This window comes from Chionomys nivalis, chromosome 14 (genome assembly GCF_950005125.1).
Source record: "Chionomys nivalis chromosome 14, mChiNiv1.1, whole genome shotgun sequence".
In the NCBI taxonomy this organism is placed as follows: Eukaryota; Metazoa; Chordata; class Mammalia; order Rodentia; family Cricetidae; genus Chionomys; species Chionomys nivalis.
In genome coordinates this window covers 56,532,187-56,555,905 of record NC_080099.1, presented here as the reverse complement: position 1 = coordinate 56,555,905, position 23,719 = coordinate 56,532,187, and the positions used below count along the sequence as shown (strand labels likewise).

The 23,719-nt window shown below is 44.5% G+C and overlaps 1 protein-coding gene across 5 annotated transcripts in view; it reads left to right on the top strand.

Moving 5' to 3' along the window:
* Positions 1 to 23,719, top strand: part of Fhod3 (formin homology 2 domain containing 3) — a 409,106-nt gene that overhangs the window by 167,710 nt on the left and 217,677 nt on the right. For all 5 annotated transcript variants that reach the window (XM_057788966.1, XM_057788965.1, XM_057788964.1 and 2 more), the window contains exons 4-5: positions 2,689 to 2,756; positions 9,529 to 9,634. In XM_057788966.1, the coding sequence (XP_057644949.1) occupies positions 2,689 to 2,756; positions 9,529 to 9,634 (174 nt within the window). The remainder of the gene's footprint in view (positions 1 to 2,688; positions 2,757 to 9,528; positions 9,635 to 23,719) is intronic.

The window sequence follows — 23,719 nt, the reverse complement described above, 5'->3', positions numbered from 1 at the left end:
GGTCTACATAATGAATTCAGACCAGCCAAGGCTACATAGTGAGTCCTTCTCATCTCTCTCTCTCTCATACATACATACATATATATATATGTATGTATTTACATATATTTATATATAATAAACAACATGAGTTTATGAACACTATCATACTATCATTTAACTTAACCCTGTGAATATTCATAGACTAATTCTCCTAATTATGAGAGAATACATGCCATTTTATATACATGAATGATTCATCAAGATATTCTGGGTCATAAAATACACCTTAATATAGCTAAAATCACTAATGCTATAAAATTATATTTTCTGACTGTTGAGAAATTGATAATTATCTGAAAAATTCTGTATATTTAGAAATAAGTGATATAGTTCTAGTAAACCACAAGTCAAAACTGTTATAGGAATAGGTTATTTCTACTTGGATTTTAAAGATTTATTTTATATTTTAATGTGTTTTTTTGCATTTATGCATGTATGCACACGTTTGTCTGTGCACATGTATATGCAGATGTCCATGTAGCTCAGAAAACTCTGGGGCTGGAGTAACAGGTGGTTGTGCGCCACCTGACTTGGGTCCTGGCAACTGAACTTGGGTCCTATAGAAGAGCAATATGTGCTCTGAACCGCTGAGCCATCTCTTCAACCCCTTTACATTTGAATTCAATATTTGAAATATTCACTATTGATAAAATTTTAATGAAAACAAACGTCAAAATGTATAGGAAACAGCTACAGCATTGCTTAGAAGAAACTGGAGAATCATTGCTGATTTTTCAAAATAAAGTACGAAACTAGTTAGTGAATGTCCTGCCCACTAAAATGGTGGTCTGGGGCCACAGCTCAGTGGTGGAGGGCCTGTCTAGCATGCTGGAGGCCCTGTGCTCAATCCCTAGGGGGAGAAGTTCCAGTTACCTATTTTACAGCAAGCAATTATTTTTTTATTAATTAATTTATTTAATTATTAAAGATTTCTGCCTCTTCCCCGCCACCACCTCCCATTCCCCCCCTCCCCCAATCAAGTCTTCCTCCCTCCTCAGCCCAAAGAGCAAGCAGGTTTCTCTGCCCTGTGGGAGGTCCAAGGACCACCCACCTCCATCCAGGTCTATTAAAGTGAGCATCCAAACTACCTGGGCTCCCACAAAGCCATTACGTGCAATAGGATCAAGAACCCATTGCCATTGTTCTTCAGTTCTCAGTAGTCCTCATTGTCCGTTATGTTCAGCGATACCGGTTTTGTCCCATGCTTTTTCAGACCCCGGCCAGCTGGCCTTGGTGAGTTCCCGATAGAACATCCCCATCGCCTCAGTGTGTGGGTGCACCCCTCGCGGTCCTGAGTTCCTTGCTCGTGCTCTCACTCCAAGCAATTATTTTTAAAAGTAGAAACTAGAAAAAAGAGAGAGCAATTGAAACTGAAAGCAAACACAAAGAAGACAATAATCAATGAGCCAAACTGCAGAAAGAATGGGGAAACCAACGAGCCCACAGCTGACTTTGGAAAAGACTAACATGATCGCTATGGCTCTACCCAGACTGTTAAATCAAAGGTTATTAGACACAAAAGATCAATATCAAAGCCAAGAGAGAGAGACTGATAAAGTCAATAAAAGGGGGACCAGGAATATTACAAGTATTTCCATTTCCATAAGACTATAACAGTTTATATGAACTGATACGTCCTTGAAAGAGATCAATTACCAGAGTTCACTCAAGAAATTATATACCGTATAGCGTTTTATAATAGGAATTGAATAAATTAAGTTGCTATTTCGATGCAAATGCTGCAGCTTAACACCGCTTGCTTCCGTGTCTCCCAGGGCACATCACCTTCAGAGTTAGCATACATAGCAGGTGCATCCCGCTAATGACCACAGTTCTAGTTACCGATTACACCTCTGTGTTTCTCTAAGAGGAGACATGTTACAGTAAGAACACCGCAATTCATAACACACAATTGTCTCAAATCTGAGCTGAAGCATTTCGAAAGGCCTTTGGTGTTATGTGACATGACACTATGCACAGTGCAGACAGTTTATGCTATGTGTTCAGAGTCCAGACTGCAGTGACGTCATGTGACGCAGCAGAGGCGAGTGATGCCAGACACACCTTGAGATTCACTACTTGTTTGGTTATGAATCAACTTTTGGTTATTGTGTATTCAGAAACATTTTTTTGGTTTGTGTGTGTGCGTGTGTGCGTGTGTGCTTATCCATTACCTGATCCCACGAGGGGTTGAAAGTCACAGTTCAAGGGGTTAGGTGCTAAGTGACCTTATACTCTATTCTATCACACAGATTCCTAATTTCTAAATTATTTTATGCTCTACTCTATCATACAAGTTCCCAATTTTAAATTTTTAAATAAACTATTTACTTGAAATCTATTGTATAGGCTGTGTTGGTTTTCTCAATGTGGTTGGTCACTGAGTCGAAATATCTACAAGCCAGAAAATAGTCTGTTAAACCCTAGGAACATGCTTGTACTGAGGAGGAAGATGGGGTGAGAGAGCCTCTCCCTGGCACCTGTAACAGACCAGGCATGTATAGGAGTCATTTTTCACACTGCTGAGGTGACCTGAGTGCCTGCATTGTAGTCATTTTCCTTGTAGGAGATGTCATCCTTCATAATTCCTTATGCTTATGCCATTCATTGAGTCAACTAAATTAATTGTCCTATTCTTTATTTCAGAAAAACTGTACAACTCCAGTGGCCGAGATCTAAGAAGGGCCCTTTTCTCGCTGAAGCAGATATTTCAGGTAAAAAGGGAAAACAAAAGCCAAAATACTACAGTCCTGCTATTGCTTTGCTTGGGAGCTAGATACATACAAGCTTACACCTGTGTTTGTTACAAATAGGAAAGTTTGTTTAGATGACATCACAAGATGGTAGGGTAGGGAATGTAATGGTCTATCCTGTCCCTTTAAGACAGGCCTCACCCTGCCCCCGCTTCTAATACCTAGGCAGGCAGCCTGAGCTTCTTCCCTTTTCCCTCTGTTTCCCAAAGAGGCAGCTTCTGTCTAGCTTCCTTATACCCACTTCCCCCCTCCCCCTCCTATTCCCCCATCTCCCTTTCTCCCCTTTTCCTTAACCCCTCCATACCCCACTAAATAAATACCTACTTCTTCTGCATGGTGTACCTGCCCGTCTTGGTCATGACATGCGTGGCACTTGGGGGCTCCCTGCCTGGGACCCAACTGACCTCATGGCCCACCGTGGTCTTGGGACCCGCTGCCCACTGCCTGCCACTGCTCAGGGACCTGCGGCATGGTCTCAAGGCCGCTGCCCACTACTGCCCCTTGGGGACCAACAGCATTTTACTTAAACCATAATAGGGAAAGCACTTGTTAGGCAAGAACTGGGGCCACTTTGGATCTCCAACACCAGGTAAAGGCTGGGTGGGCACGATGGCAGTCAGAAACAGGATTCTAGAAGAATCTGGATAACCTCTCCAGCTGAACTGGTGGGCTCTGGATTCATGTGAGAGACCTTGCCTAATATAGAGGATGGAGAGGCATTGGGGAAGACCGCTGCTGTCAACCTCTGGCCTCCACATGTGCCTGCACATGTGTCTACACACATGGAAATACATATACACATCACACACAACGAAATTAGATCAGAATTCCAGAGAAGAATATTTATGTCAAATATTTCAAGCATAAAAAGTAAAGACAGCTTAATCAAATGTTTTTTCTATATTCCAGTTTTTAAAAAGAAAACCCGTTTGAGTATAATTAAAGACCTGTGTTCTGTTCCCCCCAAATCAGTATCTGCTTTCACACCCAGGCCGCCTCTCCACCAGTAGTTGCCTTTCATGTTCCTTGTGTGCATCATGTTTCCTCCCTAGTGGTAGGTACCCACAGTGTATGGCAGTCTTTAGTATTACCTTCATATTTATATTGTCACATTGCATATGTCCTACTTTGGTTCATTTATGGAGAGTGAACTGGTGTAGGAGTGACTGTAGATCTGGCTAGGGTTGTAATTTATACAGTGAACTTAAGGTTCATTCTTCTTTGGGTGGACGGTTCCCTTAATTCCAGTTTAGGTATCGTAAAGTCTGCTACTAGGAGTATGTTCCCTTGTGGACACGCAAGTCTCTCATCACCGGTTTCGTCTTATCACTCTGTACCAAGCCTTCCTTTCATCCCTATTCGGAGAAAATCAAAGCATAGTGAGGACTAGGTCAGGTTTCAGATCCCAGAGAGACTGCAGTGGGCAGAGTAGGGCTGTGGGTTTGTGAAGATCATCTTTGTATGGAGTGTCTCTGTCTAGGTTCACTATTTTCCCCTTATAATTTTAGACTTATGTATAGATTTCACTTCCCTTCAGTTCCTGTTTTATTCTTTAAAAGATTTTCTTTGTAGAAGATAATTTTAGCCAGAGTGAGTTTCTCTTGTTAATAGGGACTAGGTAAAAAGGTGGGGCAAAAAAAATCCAACTCACTCACACATTCTTACCTTCTTTAAAACTTGCTTTTTTTCTGGAATGGGATCCTGCTCTCGCTTCTTCCAGGAATGGGATCCCTTTCCTGGGGGGCATTTCTGAAGACATGTCCTCTTTTCTCCCATAGCCTGAGTTTGCTGTTCAAGGCATGGTTTCTCTGTCATGTTATAATAAACCTGTATCCTCTTATCACATGAAGGATAGCAGGGAACTATCAGATAATGCTAAGGTTCTTCCCCAGAGCTCTCAGAAGTAAGTTGAAGGTTGCTCAGTGGTTGTCCAGAGTCAGGACAATACACATCATCAAGGATGGTAACTGAAATGGATCCAGACACACCGAGGAAGTTTGAACTGATGGACACATTCACAAGAACACTAAACACTAACGATGACAGAACACGAATAGGTAGTGAATGCTGGTGGACTGGCTGCTCAGAAAAAAGGGCAAATTTTTAGAACCTCAAATTCTTCTTGCCTTTTCATACTAAACTTTAAGGTCAAGAGAAGTCTCCTTTTAAAAAGGGAATCTTTGTAGAAAGGTTCTAGGTAATAAGGAACAACAGAATACCACTGTTTTGTGCCCCCCAATGAATCCGTTAATGAATTAATAACACAATAAAAGTTGCTAACATGACAGAAACAAGGTACCATCTGACATTAGGTACCTCCTGATAGAAATATAAAGTATGATGTGGTCAAGCCAAAAAAAAAAAAAATTAACCCTGGATTCAGACATGAATCCAACAACAAATAATTGAAGACATAGGCACACATTGAACATCAATTTAGGTAAACGATCTGCCAAATCCAGACTGTGGGCTACTCTAAAAGACGAACGACTTTCTTCAGCGTGTAAGTTAATGACGGTAGGGACATTATCTTTTATTGATTAGTTAATAGAGGTTTCTGAGTTTTAGATTCATATAAATGAATTACCATCTGTGGCTCTTACTTGGATCTTGTCCTGGTTTGAGCTCTGTGGTTGTCATAAAACACTCTGACCAGAAGTAACTTATGCAGGGAGTGGGTTTGTTCAGCTTACACCTCCAGGTCACAGTCGGTCACTGAAGGAAGTCAGGGCTGGAACTTAAGGCAGGAACCTAGGTGGGAACCATGGAGGAATGCTGTTTGCTGGCTTGATCTCTGGTTAATGTTCATCTAGCTTTCTTATATAACTGGGACATAGCTACCTAGGGATCGTGCTGCACACAGTGAATGGGCCTTCCCATATCACCCACCAGTCAAGGCCATCTGTTACAGACATGGCCACAGGTCAGTTTGATCTGGGTAATTACTTGAATGAGGTTCCCTCTTTCCAGGTAACACTAAGTTGTGTCAAACTGACAATACCTAACCAAGACATCGTATATAAATAGTGATGAAAAAACTTGTAATTTTGGACACTGACTGGTTGTCTGATAGTCTTTTTTTTTTGTCTGATAGTCTTTTTAATATTAAAATATTTCTTCATGCCGGGTGGTGGTGGCACACACCTTTAATCTCAGCACTCGGGAGGCAGAGGCAGGTGGATTTCTGTGAGTTCGAGGCCAGCCTAGTCAACAAGAGCTAGTTCCAGGACAGGCTCCAAAGCTACAGCAAAACCTTGTCTTAAAAAAGAAAAGAAAAAAAAAAAAAGAAAAATTGTTTCTTACGAATACCTATTCTTAAAGTTTCTGGAGTTGGAAGCTACACAGAAATAATGTATTAGCTGATATGAAGTCTGAGAATTGTTTCAGGTTATGTAGCGGGAGAAGAGAGAATGATGGATAAAGCAAGGTTGCTGTGAGTTCATTCACACCTGTGTATGAGAGACTAGTTTACATACAGCGGGATTCTCCTAAATTAGAAAGTTAGAAAGAAAACCAAACAAACATTTTTAGACTTGCTCTATAGTCTTTGAACCAATTTATTTCTTGGCGTGCATCCCTTGAGGTTTTCCTATTGATTCATGATGGTTTTGAACAAATGGTTCGGTGCTGTGGAGACAAGGACGGTGCTGGCAAGCATGAGTTTCAAGTCTGGGTAACTGGATCTGACAGGCAGCATGCTGGGTAAGGCTTAGGTAGATGCCTTGCATAATTTTGGGTCCACATCTTCATCATCTCTCGCGCTTTCTAAACGTGGAGTTTCTTTTAGAAACTCGGACTTTAAGAGCTTAAAAAATAGAGACATTGATTATTTGTATTGAATTAATTATTCTTTGACTAATAAGCGTTAGCAATAACAACAATAACACCCAAGACAAACCAAATTCTAGGGCTGATAAGATCCCTGGGGGTGGGGGTGGGGGCGCTTAAGGGCACCTGCTGCCAATCTTGAAACTCTGAATTCGATCCCAAATACTCAGGTGACAGCAGGGAGAGTTGCACGCTGCCCACTGACCTCCACCTGCATGTTGTGTCATATGCCCCCAAACACGTGCTTCTACTTGAACACACACACACACACACACACACACACAAAGGAAATGTTAAAAAAATTTTAATTAAGAAAAATCACAAGTCAGTGAATAGCTTCTATAGAAAATTCTGGAATGTGGAAGTACTCTCTTATCAGCTAGTGAGGACATTTTAATTTCATAATAGCCCGAAGCCAGTGTCTTTAAGAACCGCGCGTTAGTGCCTATGTATTTCGGGATATGTGTTTAAAATCGAGGACACTGCCAACTTGGAAGACTTTCTCCGCATTTATTACCCACGAGCATCTTTTTCCTCGGTGCTCTATCAGCACGGGTCCGTGCGTTTTCGCCAAGGGTCTGAGTTATTCTCACGAACGCCGTCTCGCCTGTCCAGTGCTTTTTTTTCCGAGTGCTTTTGCCAGACGCTCGGTTCTCTGGTATATTAATATTAGTGATTAGCTTGAGTGGTTTCTTGAGAGCTTGTTCGCACTTTTTCACCATGAAGTCATGTGTGAATCTAGTTTTAGTTAAAGCAATAAACATTTGTTACATGCTTGGAAAACCCTCCTGACTAGACATGAGCTCATCTGCATGTCCAGTTTTCACATAAGCTGCTGGAAAAGCGGACGGAGGAGGGAGAAGGCTTTTTTTTTATATCCTTTATACCTACCAGTGTAAAGTAATTTTCCAAAGACTCATGATACTGTCCCATTTTCTCTTTCTTCCCCAGCCATGATTATCTCAAAGTCTGCGTTCACACAGCTGTCTTTCATTATGTTCAGCCTTGCTCCCCCTGCCCCCTAGCTGGCGCTGACCCTGCCTCTCACCGCATCACTTCCCAGGGACCTGCACTGTGTCTGCCCACATTTAGCTCAAGACTCCCATCCCTATAATTGAAAAATGTCATATAATAAAGAAAGGGGCTGATTGCATGTTGAGACGGGAGAATCGTGCCAACTCACCTATTTTCTCTCTTGCTGATAAACTCCGGTTGCTGCTACTGCCGCCGTCCTGTACCACAGCGCTGTTTTTCTGTATTCCCATTGCTGGGGTTTGTTTGTGAAGTTTCTGCTCCATTGTTATAATGAAGGATGGATGGTCCAGCTGTATCCTACCTGCATTGGAGAATAGGCATTGGGTAACCTAGGGATCTCCCCCATCTCAGTGGAAGAAAGCAGCAATGGAAACATCTGTTTCACAGGGCTCCCCAGAATTGGGTTTCACAGCAACCGCCCAGGTTGAGGACTGGCCAGACATAGTCCAGTGGTCCTGGCCAAGTGTGTTTTGTTTCCCTGTCTTCCTGCCCTCTTGAGTCCCAGACTATGTGTTGTATGAGATAGTGTTTCTTGAGCCGCCTGCCCATTTGGGAATTGAAGCAGAACCTAGGTCTCATTTTAGCAATTCAGATTCACTGCTTCTGCACAGTGTCCTGCTTCCTTGTCCTCCAGAGCTCCCCAGGTGCTCCTAACGTGAAGGTGAGGGTGGGTACTTCTTAGAACCTCCATCTTACCAGGTAGGAGGAAGGAAGGAAGGAAGGAAGGAAGGAAGGAAGGAAGGAAGGAAGGAAGGAAGGAAGGAAGCAAACTTTGATACTCACAGTCCCAGCTCGGCCCACTGCAGCTCCCTCTCCCCCAGTTAGGGGTACAGCTAGGCAGTTTGCTCATCTTGCAAGTTCCTGTGAGGCTCTCAGATGGACTTCCAAGGGTCCCTTGCCTAGTCTGTCTGGACAGCTCTCTGTGATCACCACTAACTTAGCAGTCATCTGCTTCGATGTCCTCTGCTCGCCAAGGCGGCCCTTTGGAAGGATGGCCGGCAGCTGCAGGTGACCGGCTGCTTCTGTACTCTGCCTCCTTCCTTGTGCCGCCAGCCATGCCAGGCAAGAGAGGAGAGGAGAGTCTTCTTTAGGTTGACAGGGAACGTTCACAAGCCTCTTGTTGAAGCTGCCATCTCTAGGCTATCTGCTGGGACAAGAGTGTGTTTTTCTTGACAGGTTACACAGGACGCTTCCTGTAGTAAAAGCCGTGGAAGCTTCCTGTGGCCAGCACCCTGGGTCCTGTGGGCGTGCGAGGCCTGGGGATCTCGAAGAACGAAAGCAGAGCACTGTAAAGCTTCTGGGCACACAAGCGATTCATTTGCTGTGGCTTTATTAGATTGCCCAGAAGGCAGTAATTGGTCTTTGGCAAATACCAGTGTGAAGACTAGTTGTAAAATTCCTTTGGCAAGAGTTAGATGCTCACTCATGTGTGCAAGCTTTCTTTCTCTCCCTCCCCCACTCTCTCTCCCTCCCTATTTCTCCCTCCCCACCTCTCTCTCTCAAAAGAAAGAAAGAAAACCTTACAAAAATAAAATTGAAAACAAAGCCAGGCAGAAATCCAGAGGTCGGGAGGAGATGGGAAAGTGGCGGCGGTGGCGGGTGTCGCGGGGGGGGGGGGGGGAGAGCGTGAATGGACCAAAATATATTGTCTGAAAAAAATTAAATAAAAAAATTAAAGAGTTAGATATGCCATTTGAATAGAGCAATAGTTCCTCATATGGGTCATTTATTTCAAAGATTTCCTCCAAAGTTTGAACAATGCAGCTTAGATATAGGGTGGACAGGGACCTATTCCTATTTGAATGCTTTTTTATAAAAAAAAAAAAAAAAAAAAAAAGGTCTTTTCATTTCTTTCCTTCCTTCCTGCCAGGATGACAAGGATTTGGTGCATGAATTTGTCATGGCTGAAGGTCTGACATGTTTGATCAAGGTGGGAGCCGAGGCGGACCAGAACTATCAGAACTACATCCTGAGAGGTGAGTCCTAAGCAGCCATAGGTGCCCTGCTGTGCAGAGGCCAGGGCCTCCCTCTGGAGCTCACAGGCAGGGAGCTTTGCACGAAGTCTGGGATAAGGCAGGAAAGTCTCATGGCCTTTTCATCAGTTTGTCAGCTCCTAGGAGTGGCTAGTGTTAGGGCTGACTTAGTATCTTCTAGGTTGCTAAAGATAAAAGAATGGGCGATTCACTTTTTAAAATAAACCCCTTGCTTTGGTAAGAAGGGACACACACTATTTGGGCTTAGATAGAATTCTTGATTTTAGCTCAAAGCTACCCAAAACTAAAACCTGATTTATTTCTAGGAGGAAATCATTCCTGTTTTGTTTCTTCTTTAAACATGAGTTGTCCTCTGTCACAGTGTACATCCCTCGCTACACCTTTCTGTTGCTGATGAAGAGGCCTCAGGTGGCCTGGGAACCGGCGTTGTAAGGAATGATTCTAATGACTACCCTATCACTTCGTGTGCTAACTGGTCTAGGGGTGGCTATTCAGAGTTAATGGTCTCTTATGATGGTGGTGATTTATGCCCCTCTGCTAAAACATCTGTTTTCTCCTAAACCTGTGCCAGTAGGTGGGGCAGAAATGATTATATTTACCTTCCAAGGAGACATTGAATGTAAAGCTTTTGTTTTATTTTATTGAAAATAAATTGAGTACAATTGAAAATAATTAAGACTCAAAGAACCCAGTGCTTGTTTTTAAGGAAGTTACTTTCCCTGAGCATGGTCGAGCAGAGACTCTGCCTAGGCACTGGCCCAGGCCAGCATGGTTCTGGGTTTTCCTGCCCCTTCCATGTGAGTAAGTGTGATCCTGCACACTGTATGCTGACATTCATTAAAAACAAAAAGCCACAGACATCTTTCAGTTTTCCCTTGTATGAAGGGAAAGGCACACGAGATGTGTGATAATATCAGCTGCCCGTGGTTAGAGCTGACTGAGGCAGCAGCTGGGCCATTTGTCCTGAAAATGCTCCTATGTCCCATGTTGTCATCTAGTTCATGCTAGTCAAGCTTCCCTCCCTTGTCTGGTGCAAAAAAACAAAACAAAACAAAACAAAAAAAAACAAACAAAAAAAAGCAACAACCAAAGGCACAAGGGAAAGCTCCCTTGGGTCAATGGGTACACTTTGAGTGTTCATCATTGGGGTTTACTTGATAAATGCCATGTGTGTAAGACAGGGTCCTTCCTTAGCCTTACTCTTTGCTCTGTGGTGTGCTGATGACTATGTCTGTGTGGGGGACAGGTTGCTCCTGTCACCTTCCGTCTTTCCTTGGGCTTGTAACAGATTTGAGTCAGATGTCAGGAAGGATGCCTGACTGTCAAGATGCGTGATTTCTGTCCTTCATATAATTAAATCATTTACATGGAGATTGTGATGGTGTGTGTAGACACACAGATGGCAAACTCATGCTGCATTGTAGCCGAAGGGGGCAGCCGTGTGTCGGAAGGGTCAGGTCCTGCCTGCGTCCTCGTTCTTGTGTCTCTGTGCATACTTAGGCTGGGTGGCAGCAGAGAAATGGGGTGGGAACAAGTGTGCTTCTACTGGCTTATCTTCCCCCGCTCGTAAATTAGGAACTTAGAAGTTGGATGACACAGGGAATATACACCGAAATGTCTCATTATGAATAACGAGTCCAAACTGACTCTATGGATGCTATTGTTTCGAGTATTTATCATTTATCATTACAATAAAAAGAGCCTAACGCATAAGGAAAGCTATGTGGAACTAACATAGCCATTCATATGTTTTTTATTCATCTGTCCCTCTCCTGGGAGCATATATGTGTGATTCTTAATGTGTAAACATTTATCCCCATGTCATCCAAGTTTGGGTGAGGAACATGGCTTTCAGCTATAGTTAGGCCGCTTTATCAGAACAGGTAACAATTTTATCAAACCCACACCCCACTAATAAATGGATCACATCATCACCTGTTGCTGCAAGGGAGGCAGAGAAAGTGGATTTAACAGAGGAGGAGCTGGAGAGAAAGTCTGGCTTTGGGCCTGAAGGCTGCTAGATATGGCCATGTGGATGGCATTAGGAAGAGGAAACTTGGTGTGACTGAGAAGAGCCCCTCTAGGAAGCAGCAGTGAGTGTCACCCCACAGCTAGCCTTGGGGTTGCCCGGAGAATCTTTGTACAGAGAGCAAGTGGAGCTCAGTAGCAGCACAGGACCCCAGTGTGGAGGATGGCGAATTCTGCCCGCCGGCAACGGTAGATGGTGTTGACATCAGGAGCTCCATATAGGCTCTGCCATGCTGACTTCATCCTGAATCGCTGAGTGGTTTGCTATTTTACATTGTTCTTATCTGGACCAGAAAGATGCTATGGGCAATGTACTGAATGTTAGCATGTGAGAATATCCACTCTCAACCCACCTTAACGTGTGAGAATGCCCACTCATGACCCATGGTAGCGTGTGAAAATGACCACTCATGACTCATGTTAGCATGTGAGAATTCCCATTCATGACCCACATTAACGTGTGAGAATGTCCACTCTTGACCCATGTTAGCATGTGAAAATTCCCACTCATGACCCATGTTAGTGTGTGAGAATGCCCACTCAAGACCCACATTAATGTGTAAAAATTCTCACTCATGACCCATGTCAGCCTGTGGTAATACCTACTTCCAATTCACATTAACGTGAGAGAATGCCCATTCATGACCCATGTTAGTGTGTGAGAATTCCCACTCATGACCCATGTTAGCATGTGAGAGTGCCCACTCATGACCCATGTTAGCATGTGAGAATACCCACTTATGACCCATGTTAGCGTGTGAGAATGTCCATTCAGGGCCCAGACAGATCTGGAAGGTACCTGATGCTTCGCCGTCTTGTAGAAAATGCCAGCAGTTAAGTTCCTCCGGTCGGCGCACTTGTGAGATATGAGGAGGTCTAGTACTCCATCCCCACCGCCAGCGTCAGTCCTTCCTGCTTTTCTTTCCAGTGGTGTCCATTTATTGGAGACCAGAGACTTGCCATGCATTCCCTGGAAAAAGAGTAGTTTCCCATGACACTCAAGTCACTGCCCTGCGTCCTGTTTTCCACAGAAGGGGGCGTCTTCTTTGACTGCCCCATGTCCAGCGAGGCTTCAGAGAGTTGCCCTCAGCAGGGCCCCGTATTCACCCAGTAGCACGCTGTGATGCATCTGGCTGGAACCTGTGCCAGGAACCGTACCTTCTGGGAGCATGGAAATGACAGATTTCTTGGGGTGTGACTTTTTCGTTTTTATACAAGGAAGCTATTGCTTTTCGAACCCACGTGTTGAGTCACTCCTCTGTGTCTTCAACAAAGTTCTTGTGAACACTTGTTTTGACATGGTAGTCTGCTGCCAGCAGTCAGCAGACGTTCACAGTCAAGAATAACCTTCCAGTTGCTTCTGTTTGCCCAGCCCTGTTTTAGCCTATTTACGCTGGACTGGGGATGGAAGAGGGGCAGATGGAGATCAAAAGAAAGAAGCCTGCTTGAGTTCTGTGGTTCCGTTATTGCTTTCTGGTGAGAGCATAGCAGGCCACCTGGGGGCACTCAGAGCAACCAGGGGTTGGTCTGACAGCAGTGGGTGGGGCTGTGGTCAAGCGTCTTCACTGTGGTTCTGAGGGCGGGAACAGATGAAGTAAAAGAAGAAAGCCTGTAGGTGTGGTGGTTAGTCTTCACTGAGAGTGTGAATGGGTTTAGAATCACCTAGGAAACATGCCTCTGGAGCTTTCCCCGAGGAGAGAAACCCCGCTCTGACTGGATGGCACTGTCCTACGGGCTGGGGTCCTAGACGGAAGAAGGAAGCAGGCTGCCCATCAGTGTTTCTTTCTGCTTCTTGACTGGATGCAGTGTGTCCAGGAGCCTCGCGTTCCTGCTGTTGTACCAGAGACACGCTTGCTGTGTTACACTGTCCCTGCTACAATGGGCTGTGTTCTCGAACTGTGAGCCACAGTAAACCCTTTCTTTCCTCAGCCACTTTTGCCAGGTGTCCGTCGCTGCAGTGAGATTGGCATCAACAGTTACAGTTATTCCAGCGGGCTTCGAGGCCTGTCATGGATGACCAGGGCTTGTGCAGGGTGACTTCAGCCGTGGGACACTGTTACAGGACTGGTTGAAGGTGATAGGCCATTTAGAAAGGGGAACTTTAGGAGGCTCCCAAACCAGGCCTAACAACATTTAGGAAACAACACTGCAGACGGTAAGGTTGGCTCCAGACCAGCGTATTCTGTGTGAAGTTTCCTCTGGAGTCACTCAAGACCTCAGCTTGATGAGGCCCCCCTGGCTGCCCTGTGGGCCTGAAGGAGTAGATGTGAAGGCAGCACTTGTCTGGATTGCTTCTAGAACACTCTAGTTACCCATGAAGGAACTTGAGGTGATCATTTCTACTCAGCCCCGTTGGCCGGTGGTGGTGATGGTGGTGTTGTGTGTGTGCGTGCATGTGTGCATGTATGTGCACACACGGGCATGCGGTTTAAGCTTTTTATGTTTTCCCTGCATGTGTCTGTGCCAAATGTCTACCCAGTGCCCTCAGAAGCCAGAAGAATGTGTTGAAGCCTCTGAAACTGGAGTGATAAATGGTTGTGAGTCACCATGTGGGTGCTGGGAATTGAGCCCGGGTCCTCCAGAAGGACAACAAGTGCCCTTAGCCGCTGAGCCATCTCTCTAGCCACATGCCTGAGTTGTTTTTACATAGAGGCCCAGACATTGGTTCCGTTCCATTGAGTGCCTATTGACTGGGAGGTAAAGACAGGTTTGGAATTCAGGCAGCCAAGCGCTCTCCACAAATGTGAGCAGGCTGTGAAGAAGAGGGTCTTAGCTGCGCAACACGGAGAAATAATATTTATCTGAGTTGTTATTCTTGGATGGTTATAGCTAATGATCTACAGTTTTTCAGGATAGCCAGTATTTAATATAAATGTACCATGGAATTTTATACCTCACAATTATGCTTATGGAAGGAGAACCTAGAGTGGTATGTTCCTGGGAACTTCAACTTTCCACAAACATTACCCAGCCTTTGCCGTGGGCCGCATGCCACACCAGACCCCGTGGCGGAGAGGATGAAGCCGAGATCGAACCCTGCCCTAAAGCAGATGCCCAGCACATTTTAGATACTGTAGTCCATGTTTAGAGATTTCACATACATGGTAGCCTTCAGAAGAAAAAGAGGAAGATGTGTGAAGCCACAGGCCAGCTGTCTGATCTGGCAGCTCCCCAAGAGAATCCGCCTTGACTGGCAGGTTTCATGCAGAGGATTTTTTCCCCCCAAGGCGGGGTCTCACTGAGCAGCTCTGGTGAGTCTGGAACTTACTCTCCACAGAGGTTGACCCCACGCTGACAGAGCTCCACCTGTCTTTGCTTCCTGAGTGCCGGATGCAGAGGCATGCCGCCCCACACCTGGCTCATAGGAAGAAATGTAATGTGGTTGTTCTGCTGAAAGCAAATCTGATTGGTCACTAACACACATACCAGAGGCCTTATCAGAGTTGTGTTATAGACTGATGTAGTTCAGTTCTTTCATTCTATATGAAAAATTCAGATATTTTTACCCTCAGAGTATGTTTAAAGAAATGTTGTCCACACCGTCAGCATTTCCAAATGCAAAGATTTGGCAATGGCTGAATTTTAAAAAATGTGGTTTATATATGCAATGGATTCAGACATAAAGAAAAATAAAATGGTGTCGTTTGTAGTAGAATAGATGGGAGTTGAAGATTGTTTTGTTATATGCAAGTAAGACACAGATAAATGTCATGTGCTTTTTCTCACATATAGCATCTAGATTTATATGGATACATGTGTGTATGTGCATGTGAACATGCATATATTTATGTATATGGCATTGAATGGAAGGGAGACAGTGGGAGAGGAAGAGTTCTAAGAGGAGGTAAGAGAAAGAAACAGAGTAATGGGGAGAAAGACAATGTACTGCATGTCTTCTTTCAGTGCAGAACCCAGATGTAACTGTAGATGTGAACGCATAATGTGGGCTGTTTGGCTGGAAGGAAGAGACTGATTGGGAGGGGATGGAGGATGGGGAAGTAGTTTTAGGAGGGGAAGGGTTGGGAGGACAGTAGAGGTCATAAGTATGAGCAAAGTAAGTGACAGACATGAACATGTCATGATGAAACCCATTAGTTTGTGTTAAAATATTTTAAGTTTTGTGTTAAGACTTTAATTCAAAAGAAAAACCCAAGTTCATGCTTGCTTTTTTTTTTTTTTTTTTTTTTTTAAAACTGGAGCTAGCCTTACCTACATTCCAGCATAGGAAAAAAAATCCCAAGTGGCATTCCCATGAGGGGATTCTCTTGCAGAATTAGATGTGGCTGGATTTTTATCAGCATCTACAGCAGCAGAAGCAGAAATCCCTGAGCACAGAGGATCAGTGATGGGAATGACGGCTACATGCAGAGACACTGATATCCACATGAGCATCCTCTAGCCCAGAAGAATACCTCAGCTTATATCTTAGTGCTTAGATCAGAGAAGGCAAACAGGAAGTGGGGTTCAGATGTCAGAGGAGTGGGGAGAAGGGGCACCAAAGTGGCTGTCAGGTGAAGACATGGAAGTAGGGGTGTATTGGTTCTTAGTTTCTGAGCCACAGTGAGGTTGTGATTTCTGATTTTCCATTGGCTAGTGGGCTTGACTCCTCCTCTTCTCCTGCGGTCATCCAGATCACTCTGCTGGGCTGGGTTCTACTCTTGCTAAGCAGGTGATTTCCGTACCTGGTCTAGACTTCAGAGACATCATAGTGGCTGCATCCTCATCCTGGTATGGATGATAATACTGCACACTTGTGCTCTGTGGTACCATCTGTCCCATGTGAACTGAGGCTGGTGTCCAAGATGGATTTCTTCCTTGCTTGATGTCATTCTTCTTGCTGAGTGGGTGTGGTGTGGAGGGAGACAAACTGAGTGTTTGTGAGGGCAAGTCGAGCCTGCAGCTCATTTCTATTTAGCCTAGTATCTTTAAATTAAAAAAAATTGTGAACATTGATAAATTAGATTTGGTATGAGACACTAAGTTCAAGTTGGTGTTGGGCCGTCAGTGCTGCATGGCCAGTTAGAGAAAGACATGGCTGTTCTCTGTAACCCAGGCATGTGTCTTTGCCTCCTCTGCCCTGGCTTCTGAATGATCTGCCACTCCTGGAGCTAGTCCACTTCCATTTTGCTGCCTCTTTGCCCCGCATGTGTTTACATTTGAGACCGCGGACTAATGACATCATAGTCTGTGAAGTGAGAATTCCAGTCTAAAGTAGACGAGCCCAGCTTTATTACAGGAGTTATGATGTCATTTCTGCTTCTTGCACTTGATTCTCAAGTGCAGGGTGCAGCTTTTTTCCCCCCTTCTCAGCACTCTGATGTGCCTCTTCCCCACCAAGGCCTGCCATGAATCTGCAAGAGCAGAAGGCTGTCACTCAAAAAGAACAGTAGTTTACAGTCAGAAGAGTGCAGCTTGGGAAATAGGGAGAGAGGACAGAGAGCCCTTGAGGTACCGGGGTGTATTGACAGGAGGTGCTGGTTGGACACTGGCTATATTGGATGAGCCTGAGTTGCCTGAGCTTTCATCTCAATTCTAAATCTTTTGCCCTCCAACCCGCACAATTTTTTCTTGTTGATCAAGTCTTGTCTAAGATGAGAGTGTCAGAAGTGTGCCCGTGACATAAAGCTGTCCCAAGACAGCCACATCTAAGAAGATCGCTACAGGGCTGGAGAGATGGTTCAGACATTAAGAGCATTTGCTACTCTTCCAGAGGACAGGGATTCAGTACCCAGCACCCACATGATGGCTCACAACTGTCTGTAACTCTAGTTCCATGGAAGCTAATACCCTCTTCTAGCCTTCATAGGCACTGAACATATGTGATACAAAGGCGCAGATGCAGGCAAAAATACCCTATCACATACAATAGTAAATTAAGAGTAAATAAAGAATAAATTAAATAATATATTAAAAATTTAAAAACTGCCTATAAAAACAAAAGACAGACACGAAAATATGGAATGATGTATGTGTTTTTCTTAAAAACATAAGTAACTTTGATGGCTTTTTTGTTTCACTAAATAAGCTGTGGAAACTGAATATTTTGAACTACAGCTATCATATAAAGCCAAGCAGGGGCTCTATCACACCCTTGCTTGCTTCATGTCTGACTTTTATAAAAATGGATGTGCTTTTACATTCATTGCCAGCCTTGTTCCTGGAAGGGCGTGGTTTAAAAAAGTGGACCTGAGACACAAAGACAGTTGTCATGGCATTGTGCCATCTCTTAGACGTAGCACAATTGTTTCTTTGAACTTTAGTTCCATCATGTGAAAAGGATAGTGCCTGGTCTTATGCCAACTAAAGGGCATGTAGTAAGCTCATCTGAAGGACCCAGTGACAGCTCTAACCTTTATTGTCAGTGCTAATCAGTGATGTCATCGTAGAGATCATGTTTTGGGCTGAATGCATCCACTGAGATACGCTGAGATTGTAACCTCACACCCCACCGTGGGACTATACTTAGAAACTGGGACTTAGAAGAGGTAGCTTAGTGCAAATGAGATTATTAGACATTAACCCAATATGGCTGTGATTCTTATGATAAGAGGAACTGAGGCCACAGACCTGTGTGGAAGGAAGGGCATCTTCTAAAAGCCCAGGAGAAGAGGGCGCAGAAGATACCAGGCGAGCTGAACCCAGATGAGAGCTTGGCTTCCTGCCTGCAAAGACTCTGAAGAGATGAGATTTTGTTGCTTCAACCTTCCAGGCTGTAATATTGGTTATGGACACCTGTGCCAATACATTGGTTTTACACAAAATCTGCTGGAAGTCATTTAGGTATTTTCCAAGGCAAAAGTGCCAGGGATGGAGCTGTCAGACACAGGGCATACACCGCTCCATATTGTTTTAGACTGAATAGTTTATTTGAGCCTAATGGTCTCATCAGTCTTTGTCATCCAGGTCATTTAGCTGTAATTTTTTTTTAACCAATGGATTTTAAAGTCATTTTAAAATGCTGAACTCTTAAGAATCTAAGCTGTGACAATCCCAGGTCAAATACAGGTACTGCCTGCTTACCTCACCCAGTCCAACATAGTGGAGCCACTTGTGCCTCTGAACCGCGAGCGCGCAATACCCCTGAACCGCGGGTGCACAATACCCCCCTTCCAGGCACACCATTGCACTTTACTCACAGACCCCATCTAAACGCTCTGTCTCCCACAAGACACGGAGGTCCTCATAGGAGCATAGCCCAGAAAGCCGGCATTTTAAAACTGCGTGGCTATTTTACTGTTGCAGCTGCTGAGTGAGGAAATTCTCTCTGAGGCACCCTGCCAGCAAACAGCAAAAAGTTGTGTTAAACTCTGTTTTTTATGTGTGTCTAGAATTTCTTTTCAAGCCCTCTCAGGTTTTACGTGGAGTTAGTCCACCACGTTGTGGCGTCAATCTGTAGTAGGGAGCAGGGCCCCTTGTTTTGGCCACCTGGCTAGCTTAACCCCCAAAATAATCACACAGAAACTGTATTCATTTAAACACTGCCTAGCCCATTAGTTCTAGCCTCTTATTCACTAACTCCCACATCTTGATTCAACCCATTTCTAATAATCTGGCATGGATTATTGAAAAAGATTCAGCATGTCTGACCTGGCAACTCCATGGTGGCTCTCTGTCTGCCCTTCTTCTCAGCATTCAGTTCTGTCTCCTCCACCTACCTAAGTGCTGCCCTATCAGAAGGACAAGGCAGTTTCTTTATTCAACCAATGAAAGCAACACATAGACAGAAGAACCTCTTATACCAAGTTTTGATGTTTTGGTTGTCATGTATTGGATATGCTGGTTGATTTGTAAGGAATTTACTTCGTTACCTAAAGGTTTAAACTTTTGTCCCCGTGGACCTTTGTTTCTTGAGACTTTCCAATCATATGTTGTCCATCTAATTTTTATGCACTGCTGTGGGATACTATACTGTAAGCATATAATCTTAATCAGGTGGCCATGGCTACTAAGTGACCTCGAGATAGGGCCTATTTATATTCCATCATAGGAGGGTGGGGGAGACTCCAGTCACTCCTTCCTGTATCTTCCTTCCAGTTGTGTGTAATTCTGTTCCAGCTGTGTATGGTCTCAGTGTTTTTGGAGGTGATAAAATATGTAGAGTTTGGAAGGTACCTGAAGAGAGGGTTACATCTATGTGGCTGTCCTGGTTAGTATTTTTTTTTTTTTTTTATCAATTTGACAGCAGCTAGAGTTATTTAGGAAGGGAAACCTCAATTGAGAAAATGCCGCCATTAGATTGCAGGTGTAGGGCATTTTCTTAATCAATGATTGATGTGGCACGTGGCCCTGGGTGAAATAACAGGCTGAGCAAACTAGCAAGTGGGGTTTCTCCATGGTTCCTGCTTCAGTTCCTGCCTTGAGGTTGTTGCCTTGCGTTCCTGCCCTAACTTGAAGAACTATTAGCCTCAAGATGAAATAAACCCTTTATTTCCTGGTTCTGGTTAGCACTCTAGGTACCACCCATGCTGGTGTGAGGCTTTTGAGATGATGTAGTTGCTTTGGGGGGTCAACCATGCTCTTGTAAGTAACCTCTTTGCTTGCAAGTAAGGAACCTTGCTCTGCAATGAAGCAATACCCCTTAATGGTTCACCAAGCTAGATTTGAGGGAATCCTTGTTTGCTCTGTGGTAAGTGTTGTCTTTGAGGCCAGCAAATGTCCTATCTCCTAGCAAAACTCAACACATAGGAGTGATGTTCTTTTCTCTCCTGATTAAGATTCTATGCTTACAGTATATAATCTTAGGACAAAAGTTTAAACCTTTAGGTAATTATGTAAATTCCTTACAAATCAACCAGCATATTCTATACACGACAACCAAAACTTCAAAACTAGTTTTAATGACTTTAAAATCCATTGGTTAAAAAAAAAATTATACCCAAATCACCTGGATGACAAAGACTGATGAGACCATTAGGCTCAAATAAACTATTCAGTCTAAAACAATATGGAGGGGTGTATGCCCTGTGTCTGACAGCTCCATCCCTGGCACTTTTGCTTTAGAAAATACCTAAATGACTTCCAGCAGATTTTGTATAAAAATAGATGTATTGGCACAGGTGTCCAGTTTAGCACCTGTCGGGGATGTGGCCTTTTGGTGTGATCAGCTACCTGCTGAGAAGTTTGGTCACAGCAAGAGAGTCAGTCTGCCCTTTCTGGGGACAGAGAGATGTGAAGTCCCTCTGGTGGCTACTTGGTGTCCATGGTGACAGATGCTTTCTGTCTTCAGAGTGTTTGCTCTGTGGCCCCTCCTTCCTCCCTGGGGAACAGGGGCAAAATATGGATTCAAGTTGGAACAGTTCCATCTTTCTCCTGGCTTCTTCAGACTTAACAGCACTCTGCCCCCAGCCAACTCTGCTCCTTCAATTTCTGCAGGAGTCTGTTTCCAGAACGAGAAGCCAAGTGCTGCCCCATGTCCTCTGAAGCCAGTGGCAGCGCCTGATGTGTCTGGGTGGGCTTGCTGGAGGTAGCTGTCGTCTCCAGGCGACAGGCTTCAGAGCTCTTCCCACCTGCGCTGTCCTAGGACATCTGTTTGAACTGAAGAGGAGGTGGTCTGGAGGCTGCTGGGCTTTGTTTGTTTGCTTTTGTTTTTTTGGAAATTCTGAGAGATTCGAGTCAGCACAGCCTGTGGTCTGTGCCGTAACCGTCCCACAAAGACCTGTGTGCAGGGCTGCTGGGTCTCGGGTGGGTGAATGAGCTCCCGCCAGAGGGGGCAAGAAAGGACAGAGACAGGTCCTTATCTTTGATGTGACAAAATGCTTTTTATGCTCCTTCTGCTCTGAGATCAGAGTACATGCTGGGGTATTCTGCGGAGGGCAGCCCCACCTCATCCGTCCCTTGGTGGTCACGGGTGAGTGCGCAGTGCCCATTCATTGGGGACTCCAGGTTCTTGTTGCCAGCTTTGCTGATAGTGCTGCTTTTCCCTCCTCCTCTTTTTCCATGTACCTTTTATCCTATAATTACAGAATGCCTATGTGTAAAATTTAAATTTATGAATAAAAACCATTATCATTAGAAGTGGCGAGCATTAAATGGTAACAGATGCCTAATATCTAAGGGTCTAGAGAAATACACAGCTGGGTGGACTGGAAGCATTACCTCCAACTTACAGCATCACCAGGCAGACTCGTGTGAACCTGCTAACTCTGGGCCCTTTTTAAACTGCAGAAATGGTAAAGTTATATGCTTAGCTCGGTGCTGTTGTGTGCAGGCTTGAATGAGAATACATGTGGGTATGTGACCCCTTGATTATCAGCTGGCAGCACTGTTTGGGGAGGTTTAGGAGGTGCAGCCTTGCGGGAAGATGTAAGCCACTGGGGGGCAGGCTTTGAGATGAAGTGGCCTGTCCTTCCTTCCAGTTCGTTCTCCCTGATTCATGCTTGCAGTCGAGGTGTGACTTCTCAGCTTCCTGCTCCTGAAGTCATCCCTTCCACTTGCCACCACCTCTCTGGTCCACCATGATGAACCCATCCCTCTAGAGCCATAACCAAAATAAACTATCTCTTTCTTAAGCTGCTTCTAGGCATGTGTTTTATCAACGCAACAGAGAAGTAATTAAAATATGTAGTTATGGTTAATTTGACAACTCTTTTCTGTGTCCACCACATTCCTGTTTGAGTGTGTGCTGGGGGTCAAACCTAGGCCTGGTACATGCCCAACTAGTGCTCCACCCTTGAGCTACACCTCACCCTCCCAGGTAGGCTGTTTATAGCATTCCCATCTCTCCAGAAATTCAAGCTGGCTTTTGGACAAGAATAAACACATAAAAATAAAATAAAATTCTTTACAACCCCATGTTATCAAGCCCCTAAGCGTTTTACTTGAAGAACGGCCACTAGAAGGCTCTGCGTTCATCCTTTTATCTACTGTGAATGAGAAGAAAGAGAAAAAATAGATATTTGGCTTCTTCTTATACAAAGCATGGAATTATTCCCAGACAAATCTCATTATAGCATATCCACCAGGAAATTTTTCTTTTTACACAAACTTAAGTCATGTGTCAGTACCTGGTCTTTTCCTCAGTCAGTGGGCTTTCTGCGGCAGCTGATGGCTAGGTGTCTCTCAAAGCACTGCCCTTGCCCACATGACTGTTTATTACTTGATCTTGCCTGCAGTCTTCTTTTTATTCAGCTTAGATCACAAACCCAGGCTTATGATTGAGCAGCATGTCTGAAGCAAGACTTCATCCTTTTTCTTGGCTGGGATTTGCTGGTAAGGCAGTTGGTGTGTTCATAGAGTCCTTTATCTTGGAGTTTGCAGGGCTCTTAGTAGACAGGCCTGCTTCCCAACACTACTCTGTTCTTGACATGGAGTCTTTCCCCACCGTAGTTGTCCTATAGCTCAGGACAGGTCTCTAATTCCAGAATACCATATCCAAACCTGAACCAGGTATTGTCATAGCCAGTTGGCCCTCTGCTACACCTACTCTCCCGCTCTCCTGTAACAGTGAGCCCGTAGCCAACTGAGGGGCTTCCTAAACCTACTCTCCTGCTAATCTGTAACAATGAGCCACCAAATCTAGGCTTGTCTGTGTTTCCTGCCCTTTCAGATCACCCTGCATCTTCATTCTTATCTTTATTTCAGACCCCCATTTGTTCCTTCCTAATCCATTCTCCCACCTCCTGCCATTCCTTGATGGATCTCTGTTTTCAGTCCTATCCATCTTTGGTCCCTCTTGCACCCTGTGTCAAATCTTAATTTCCTGCATCATTGCTCTGCTCAGACCCCCACTCCTATCTTCAATTTCCCTTTTCCTCCATGCAGAAAGAGCCCACCAGAGTGATACCCTGTGAGTCTGTCTAGGCCATCATGGATGAATGTCTGCTGTTTTGGGGAGGGTTCTGTTTTCTGCTTCACCTTGTGAGTGGTTTGTTCATCCTCTTTATGGGTTACATTAGCAACCTTATTCTTCTCATCCTTCAAGTGGGGCCCAGGTTTACAAATATCCCCAGAACACCATATTGGACCTCAGTATTTTGGTGTTCTGCATATAACCTGATCTTGACACTTGCTGGCAAATACTCAGTGAGCACGTGCTGGACC